Here is a 10,000-nt window from a genome sequence, read left to right as displayed (position 1 = left end):
GTCACTGAAACACCGAACGCACTCGCAGTACCAATGAGAGACACTCAAGCCTGGACATCGACTGACGTGAGGGATACGCCGCCGCGTTCGTCATGTCCTGTGAGCGCCTTCATAACCACAAGAACTTGAGGTACAGCGTCCGGTCTGCCCTCCTCTACACATCCTTCCGCGGGAGACTCTGCCGCTGAACGGAGGGAAGGTCTGAGTTTCTGAGTCACAGCTCCAGCGGGCGATATCGCCGTCGCTTCCTCTGTGTCGAACTTCCTGTGGTTCTTTTATCGAGCTTGAGACAACATATGCCACGAAAGTTACGACACCTTATCAGAATTTCAAACGATGTCGAGAGTCTTGCCTAAGGAAACGCCCAGATGAAGATAGTGTATACAGGTATATTGGTAAATTCAGTGAATTCGTTTAATCGAGGTTGTATTTCTGTCAGGATAAGAGATAATAGCAAGTAACTTAATAGTATATTGCATAAGTGTTCTTAAATCATGAATGAATATTGTACTCGCATGCACCTATCGGCTGATAAGAGTGAGTCTGAACATTCATTCATGTGTACCTGAGGTGTGAAACCTTGATTAAGAGTATGCTTTGAAAAATCCTTGGAGATATTGCAAGGGGGACTATTTTTTCATTATATATTATTGATGAATGTAAGGGACAGCCTTTGACGCATGTTACTAACATTGCCGTAGCATTGCTCCATAAAAGTTGGGACAGAAAGTCCGGCCTTTCGAAAATTTCCTTTAGTAAAAAAAAAAAAAAGGATAAAGCCTTGATTTCATTATCTTTACTAAGAATCCCGTTTCCGAAACACATGGTCATTCATCTGAAAGTCAAATCACTTCCAAGAAAAAAAAATCCAAATGGTTTCCTATTTTGTTATCTTTGCAAAATAAGAGCGGTTTCAAGTCATGCTCGCTGACCCTTGATTGCGATGAAGGATTATAATGAAGCTGTTGGCAGTGAAAAAAAATACTGCAAAGTGACGGTGATAGTTATTTTAATGGTAATTTTAAGGCTGCTAATGATGATATTAAAACGGTGGAACAGAAGCAGTAATAATATAGACATGAGAAATAATAATGAATAGTACTGACAACAACAAATATATATTTTATTAATGCTGTGAATATTAATGGTATTACAAGTTGAAATAACATATTTTATATGTATTTTTACCTTCCTTCTTTTAATCATTGTTGCAATGGTGTTATTATTGTTATCATTATTATCCTTATTACTATCAGTATTATCTGTTATTGTTAATACTATTATAATCATTATCATTATTTTTATTATCATCAATATTTTCTATTATTGTTATTGTTCATTATTACCATTACCATTGTTACTATTATTATAATTTTTAATCATTACCATTATAACCATTGTTATTTTTTATAATTATTATTATCATTGCAAGCATTATAATTACGTTATCATATGATTTATCATCATTAGCACTACCATTTGCAACATGATCAGTCTCATTATTCGTGTAATTTTGCATATTTTCCAAATAACTTTAGACATTCCATTGGATGCCGATGGCATGATGTGCCATGGCTGATGTGGCATCGTTTCATCGGACGGAGTTTGTTTTTCTCCAATAAAGCGGAACCTTTCGTATGGTGAAACGTTCAGGCAACGGCACCTACAGTGAAGGGAAGCCTCTACTATTTGTAATGGTATCAAAATATATGCTTTGGGGTGCCTAATGTTGCCCGCTAACTACTAAACGAGCCGGGCGCAAACAGGAGAAACTGCCGCTGCGCGCAAACAACCCCACGTTACTAACTATTAGACAGGAGATGTAGGGCTTAAAGTGGGGGGGAGGAGGGGTGTATATAAGGGAGATTTGGGGGTCCGAGGGAAAGGGAGGGCGAAAGGTAGCAGAAATAGGGAGAAAGGAGTACCTCCCTTTTTTTATTGCGACATTTTATATTTTTGTTCTGTGGAATTTCTATCATTATTATTATTATTATTAATATTATCATCATCAATAATATTACTACTATTTTAATAATTTTCATTGCTATTATCATTGTTATTGTTATCAGTATCGTTATCATAATCGTTATTATTATCATCATCATTATCATTATTATTATTATTATCATAATTTGTTGCTACTATTACTACTGTTATTACTATTATTATTACTATCATTATCATTGTTATTATTATTATCATCATCATCACTTTTATTGCTATTATTATTATTATTATTATAATTATTATTATTACTGTTACTATTATTATTATCATCGTTATTATTATTATCATGATTATCATTATTATTTGTAATATCATTAGTATTACAGTCATCTTTGTTATCATCTTTATTGTTATCGCTGTCATTATCATTATTATTAATATTAATATAATTATCAATATTGTTATAATCATTATCGTTATTATTGTTATTATCATTATTATTATCATCATTATTGTTATCATCATGGTTCTCAATATAATTATTATGAGCATCATTATTGTTATTAATTTTGTTATCCTTAGGGTTTTCTTTCCTATTATTATCATTATTATTTTCATTCTTTTATTATCATTATTATTTTCATTACTATAATAATAATGATAATTGATGTGAATAATAATGATATTATTATTATCTTTATTACTATTATTATCTGTATTATTATAATTCTTTTTATCATTATCATTTCTATTATCATTATCATCATTATTATAAGTACTATTGTTATTGCTATTTTCAAGGTACATATAGCCAGGTAGGTCCACTTTCAATTAGCCTATTGAACCCTAAAATGAAATTGACTTTTGCTCAAGAGTATTCTGATGGCTGTTAGTAGAAAGAAACTCTTACTTATGCTAAGTAAAAGAGGGAAATTTTAGTTTTACATCTGGTAAACATAACAACATCGGGTAAATCATACAAATAATTATGTATCTAGCTATATCTGATATCACACGGTGCAGTACCATTGGATACCGTAGTGACATCATTAGATCCGTCCTTTTTTTAACCCCAACAATTTGTGAGTTATTTTATGCTGAACGTTAGTTTAGTGCATTTCATTTTGAGATAGTTCAGTAACAACAGTGGTAAAAATTATTTAAAAAAATATATATATATTTATGGATAAAAGTAATGAGGTGGGTCTTATCTCGGAAGGTGCCAACTAGGATTTTCATCAGGGTGGAGTGGGTCTACCTGTGTAAAGATACCTTAGTTATTTTCATAATTATTTTCGTATCACTAATATTATTATCATTATGATTATTGTTATTGTTATTATCATTGTTATTATTATTATTATTATCACCAATATTATTATTAACATGACACTATTACTATTATTGTTATTATAATTATCATTATTATATTTATTTTCATTATTATTGTTATTACTATTATCATTATTTTTGTAATGTAATTACTCCTGTTATCAATATATTATTATTGATTTTATCATTGCCACCGTAATTATTATTATCATTGTTGTAATCAATATTATAATTATCAATAGTATTATTACTATTATCGTCGTGAGCATTATCATCAATATTAGTATCCTCATTATTGCCATCGCTGACATAACTAATTTCATCACTTCGACACATTATCAATACCGCTGATATTATCATTATCCTCAGTAGTAGTGCAAATGTCAACTTTTTAGCATAGTTGTAATAATCACCATCAGTCTTATCATCATTATCTTTATCATAAGTGATGATAGTATCTCTATAAACATTAATCTTGTCATGTTTGTTCTTAACGCATTTTGATTCTTAAAAATTTACTTCCTCAGTCCTACCGCCAAAAGTGTTAGTATCATCATCAGTATGATTGTTGTAATTATATAATCATTATTACTGTTCCTTATAATGTTTATTAACGTTATTGTTATCCCCACTATCACCATCATTATTAATACTTTTATGATTATTATTCTTACAACCTTATCAATATAACTGTTACTGATTTTCACTTTCATCTATTGTTGCTAGCAATAGGATTATCCATATTATAGATACGTGTAGTACTAAAATTATTCATATATTTATTTACGCCAGGCCAGTTTCTAGTTTATCCACCATGACCCTGAACCTCAAACCGGTATACCAGCTTACACTTCACCATTACTGTGCACACGGGGATATATATGACTCAGACATAAAATACAGAAACGAAGTAATACAAATGTTAAAGATTCATAGTAAAGGATTTAGGAATTTAAAACGAAAAGGGGTGAAGTGAACCTGGGAAAAAATGGTATTTTGATATATTTTTATTCCTATCACATATGCTTTATTATTATTATTATTATTATTATTATTATTATTATTATTATTATTATTATTATTATTATTATTATTTTAATCTGTTCTTTTATTATTAGAGTTCAGGGAAATTGTTGTCGTAGCATTAGTTTTGCATACTTTCTTTGTAAATTCAGCTTTGATGTCATACGTTCCTACGCAGTTGATGAAATATATTTTTTAGCATGGTGCTTTAATCTCACATCAGACATTCTTGCCTGCTTAGATGCATACGAATCATGCAAAAAAAGGTAAAAGAAATGTAACATTCTTATCATATCTATCACGATTCAAAGATAGTGTGCCTAAAATACTAATAAAGTTAATAATATCAATATAAACCGTATAAAAAGAAAACATTTTACTTTTCATGTTTATTTATTGCCGGTTTTTGAATGATTTGTTCGAATTCCTTGGCGGGAAATGTGATACCGGGTGCTGTTTACTTGAAGAGTCAATGATTCGTTCCCTAATGGAATGGAACGTTTGGAGGATTGCGTCACATTTCTGATATATCATGATCGTTATCTTGATACTGAGTAGAAACGGGAAAGTAATAAGACTCGAAGATGATAGATGAGAAGTCAGTTTCATTAAAATAAAGGGTGTACATTTGTTGTTGGAAAAACCGGTTTGTCTGAACGAGGAAACATTGCCGAATTTGTGGCGGATTTATAAAAGATTTCGCCTAATTAGTCTAGGAATATAAGGGACATAAACTTAATTATATATATTATATAATTATATAAGATTTTTTTTTTAGAATCGTTAATATTGTTTATTTGGTTAATTCTACTACCGCATACCTACTTGCCTAAAATAAAGACGCACCGGTATACTTACTACATCTATCAACCTTTTGAAATCCTTGATAAATAATATGTTGTCATATCTATCGGATATCATAAAAGCCCTCTGGTAACAAAATAAATTAAATAGAGACGCAAAGAAAAAATCCACGAGAGCGCAATCTGGAGACTAAACGCCCTAACTGCAAGAGCATGGCGGGGGAAGTGTTGATGTCGGACCGAAAAATATTGCAATTATGTGTCTTACTGTGTTGCATTGTTGCACTGCAGGCTTCCAGACTGAATGCTCCTCGGGTCCTCTTGCCGTACAACCATGAAATACCATCAAACTTCACGCTGAAGGTGTATGAAGGAGGCTGTTATAGATGGTGAGATTTTCAAACCCAATCTCGTGTCATGTTTTCGTCTTTATTTGAATTTCGACGTAATTTTTGGTCTTATATTTAAGATTTTGTTTTCATCCTGAAGTCACTGGGAAAAACTGGTCACTTGATAAAAATGCGGTGCCTTTGTGAATAGCGGTGACGAATACGAGCCTACTGTAGTGAGTTTTATTTATTTTATTTTTTTTTTTTCATTTGAAATGCGCTTGTAGGTCAGGAGTATCAAACTATTCCTTAGATTTTTTGCATTAATATTACAGCATCCTAAACTCTAACCCAACTTAAGTAAGACTTTTTGTACAAATATTTTTAAGTTGGCACGCAAAAATCACACCACCCTAGCTCCAATAGTAGGGTAAGACATGAAGGTTACATGGTAAATTGCAGGGTAGAATGTAAGAGGGTATTTGTTACTGAGAGCCATTCCCCTTCCAGAGATGAAGTCCCAAAACCACGGTATTATGTGAACCCAAAATCCAAACCCAATCATTCCTACCTTCTATTTATACCCTAGACAGGAGGGCATCCCCCCCTTTATTAGCACTTACTGCCAAGTTACCATAACCATACGTTAAGAACTCTGGCTGTGTGAGGGTGTTGTGGACTTAGTCTCTGAGTAGTGATATGCACCAGATATTTTTGTCATTTCTCAGTAAATATGAGGGGGTGCAGGTGTACCTATGTTGCTGATGACTCTATTTTTTAGGCTCTATAAAATGGCAGTGTCTGTTTCCCTCTATCTCTGTTGGTAACATTAGCCTATGAAAGAAATAGTTTATTTGGATATAATACTTACCAACGATTTCTGGTAGCTTTGATCATATGTTGAACAAATTTTGCTCATTCCCATCACAAACAAACAAAGAACATTACTCTAATAGCTGTGGAGGCCATTGTAAATTTTGGAGATTGTAAGGTAAAAGTGAATGATATAAGTAAACCTTTAAGTAATTTAACCATTCTGATACACATTCATATAACTCATTACAGTTTGGGCTATAACCCCCTCCCACCCCCCCTCCTGGCAGGAAAGAGCCTGGGCAGATATCTGGATCTCATACCAGTAATTTCTTGCCTTGACCAATAAATCTAGCATGGCCACAAGTCAGGATACTGCTTGCCCCAGTTAGAGAGCATTGTGACCATAATCTGTTGCTTTTTTTTCATATTTGCCAAGATATTTTGCATAACAGAGTAAAACAGTTTTCCTTATACACACCTTAAACATGATGGAACTTACTTGAATTTCAACTTGGGTCTAGCTTCTGATGTCATTTGATTTTTCATCACAGTTCTAATTGGCTCTAAGAGACTGGTTGGTAGTGTCCGTCGTCATGTCACAGCTACATTCAATTCTTATTAGCTTGGATTTTGTTTGCTTGTGTCATCAGCACAAGTTCTGTATGATTACTTTGTTCCTTTCTCAATATTGCCTAATTACCTCTTAATATTGGAAAATTACGTATTGTGGAGCACTTGCACATTCTGTGTTTTACATCCTCTCTACTACCTGTGTTATTAATTCATAAAGGAAATGTTATAAACAGAGTCTTTGAATGTTATGGTCTATCAGATGGCAAGGCCAGATTCTTTGGTCTCAGTGTTCACTTTGAATAATATCAAAGTAGTTCACTAAATATTCTAAATAATCAAATAATATTGAAGTAGGCACTAAGTAATCTAATGCACCCCCTGTGACCCTTCTAGGGTGTCTGCCACCCCCCAACTCCTGCCCTGGAATACAAAGAATCCTCCATTTATAGAAGATTGGAGTGTATGGTCGATCACAGGGATTCAGGACTTACACTAAGTTAGGGGGATTGTGTTCAGGGTGGGGGTAGGAGACAGTATCATCCTCAAGAGGGTTGCAAGGGCTATTCCCAGAGTCTCAAGCACAGATAAACAGACTGATTATTGGTTGTGGGCTTTACAGATTATATTTTATGGTGTTATTTTATGTTACTTTTGGACCTTTATATCTCTATATTTTCTCATTTTCACTTAATCCGTCTGTTGTAGATGGCATGATATCATTATTATTTGGAGACACTTTGTAGATTGATTTGTTAGGCCATTAGCACTTGTAAATATTTTTGCAGTTTAAAATCTCTTTATCAATAAAATATTTATTCTCAGGTCATGTTCAAGAGATGGTGTGGTCTCACTAGATGAAGATCTAAAAGACGGCTGTGCAAATCAAGTCCATGTATCAGCCATTTGCCGATCCCCTTCCCGACAGACAGCTATCATCCTGGCACAGGACCCTGGTAAGTGTGTTATTTTTGTGGAAATTGCTTGTGTAGTAAGTAAACTATGATGTTAGATTATATATCTTTCATACTTTTGCTGAATGGAGGTTTTTGCTCTAAGTCTAGTTTACTTACTAATTTATTGGTAACTTTGTGACCAGGATGCTTATAAGCAGGTTTGTGTGTAGTGGGGAAATTTGTGGCAAATTATGATAGAAAAAGTTTAGGTTTTGGTTGGGATCCTGTGAATAGGTGATTAGATTTTGGCGTTGGTTGGCCTCCTTGAGGGCACCAAATTTGTTCACAGGTCAAACCAAGGGATGTTGTATTTATGTATTTTAGGAGTTGGTATAGGAGATATCTTACATAAAGAGATCAGGGTGAATTGAAACAGATGGCAGAAGCTGCATTCTTCTTCGTTTTGTTATGATTATAAGCAGTTTTTATTATCTATTCTTTTTATTGGTTTTACCATTCTTGTGTTCTCTTCAGGAGTGCTCTCAAATGAAATTAGGTAATTTAGGATGACTGAGATTTGAAGACCAGAGCTGGAGACGCATTTATCATTCCAGGATTCTTAATGAAATAGATTATATACTGATGGAATTTTACTACCCTTTCAGTGAGTGGTGGTCTTCTTCGATGTGATGTTCTTGTTGATACTATCCATCACCTTGTGATTGTTACCACCACCAGGGAACTTTATGTAGAAGAAGCACCAGAAGAGTTTGTGGTGCGTGCGTACGATGACCAAGGTGGGTATTTTTTATTCTTTATTTTTTATTCTTTATTTTATTTTTTTGTCTTTCTTCTTCTTTCTCTTCTTTTTAGTGTGAGAGTTGCATTATATCAAGCCAATTTTTAAATTTAAAATGCGGAGTTTATAAATATTTGGTGTCAAATGTGAATTGGGAGTGTTATACTAGAAATAAGTTTTGTTGCTATCGCATGTAGAAATGAATATTATTGGCACAAAGAAGTAAGAATTTCTATTTCCTTTGGTTGGAAAAAAAAATTCACAATTATTTATGATTTTATTTTATTGTTATTTTTTTTAGGAAATGAATTCTCTACTTTGGAAGGTATTGAATTTATTTGGGAACTTCAGACTATCACAAACAGAGAGAGTGTTGTGGCTGCTCATACCATTCTCAGGTTAGTATAAAGAATTCTCACTTTGATATGATTTGCCAAATAATCATTGAGATTGATTTTTTGAATTTTTGAATTTTTTTAATGTTGGAATTTAACTTGAAAATTAAATATTTCATGTTTCTTTGGGCTGATTCTGATGGATCTTTCATTGACTGAGTATCATATTTGATTGATTGATTGATTGATTTATTTTTGTGGTAGTTATTTTGTTTGTATCTTATTTTTCACCCTGACAATTGATGATAATTTAATGATAATTCTTGTTATTCCACTGTTGATATTTGATGTCTGTTATATAATCCAAAGGATTATAAGCATGTGAAGTGAATTTTTACAGGTTCTTGACGTATGAGGAATCCCCGTACAAGGTTCCAACAGCCATTGAGCCTCTAGAGGCAAATGGTCGACGAGGAAACATGATTTTGATTGAAGGAAAACAGACTGGTTCAGCCCGAGTGTCTGTGAGGGTAGCCCATCCTGCATACAAGGTTTGTATTGAAAGATCAGTGAATGTGAAGTGTAGATCAAAATGTTTATTTTTTGTATATCTTTATGCTTGTGCATGTTAGAAAGTTGGTTTGAGTGTATGGTTAGTTTGCATATAGGTAGTGTATGTATATGTGTGTTTATGGAAGGGTGGATTAATTTTTTTGTTATATATACATATATTTATATATGTATGTATGTATGTATGTATAAACATATTTGGATATACATGTATATATATATATATATATTATATATATATATATATATATATATATATATATTTATATATATATATATATATATATATATATTTATAATTATGTATATATGTATACTCTCTCTGTGTCTCTCTCTCTCTCTGTGTCTCTCTCTCTCTCTGTGTCTCTCTCTCTCTCTGTGTCTCTCTCTCTCTCTGTGTCTCTCTCTCTCTCTGTGTCTCTCTCTCTCTGTGTCTCTCTCTCTCTCTGTGTCTCTCTCTCTCTCTGTGTCTCTCTCTCTCTCTGTGTCTCTCTCTCTCTCTGTGTGTCTCTCTCTCTCTCTGTCTCTCTCTCTCTCTCTCTGTGTCTCTCTCTCTCTCTGTGTCTCTCTCTCTCTCTCT

General features: G+C 33.0%; 2 protein-coding genes across 2 annotated transcripts in view; one reads left to right on the top strand and one right to left on the bottom strand.

The window, feature by feature from the left end:
* The window catches only part of LOC125041710, a 12,056-nt gene extending 11,869 nt beyond the window's left edge, over positions 1 to 187 (bottom strand). The window contains exon 1 of the mRNA XM_047636941.1: positions 1 to 187. This exon is cut by the window's left edge and continues 257 nt beyond it. The gene's annotated coding sequence lies outside the window, so the exon portion shown is untranslated.
* Positions 188 to 5,316: 5,129 nt separating this feature from the next.
* Positions 5,317 to 10,000, top strand: part of LOC125045015 (nuclear pore membrane glycoprotein 210-like) — a 39,296-nt gene continuing 34,612 nt past the window's right edge. Inside the window, exons 1-5 of the mRNA XM_047642045.1 lie at positions 5,317 to 5,494; positions 7,646 to 7,776; positions 8,382 to 8,513; positions 8,817 to 8,913; positions 9,251 to 9,401. Of these exons, the coding sequence (XP_047498001.1) occupies positions 5,319 to 5,494; positions 7,646 to 7,776; positions 8,382 to 8,513; positions 8,817 to 8,913; positions 9,251 to 9,401 (687 nt within the window). The 5' untranslated portion in view covers positions 5,317 to 5,318. The remainder of the gene's footprint in view (positions 5,495 to 7,645; positions 7,777 to 8,381; positions 8,514 to 8,816; positions 8,914 to 9,250; positions 9,402 to 10,000) is intronic.

The sequence above is a fragment of the Penaeus chinensis genome, chromosome 3 (assembly GCF_019202785.1).
Source record: "Penaeus chinensis breed Huanghai No. 1 chromosome 3, ASM1920278v2, whole genome shotgun sequence".
NCBI classification, from domain to species: domain Eukaryota; kingdom Metazoa; phylum Arthropoda; class Malacostraca; order Decapoda; family Penaeidae; genus Penaeus; species Penaeus chinensis.
This window is presented reverse-complemented; position numbering and strand designations above follow the sequence as displayed.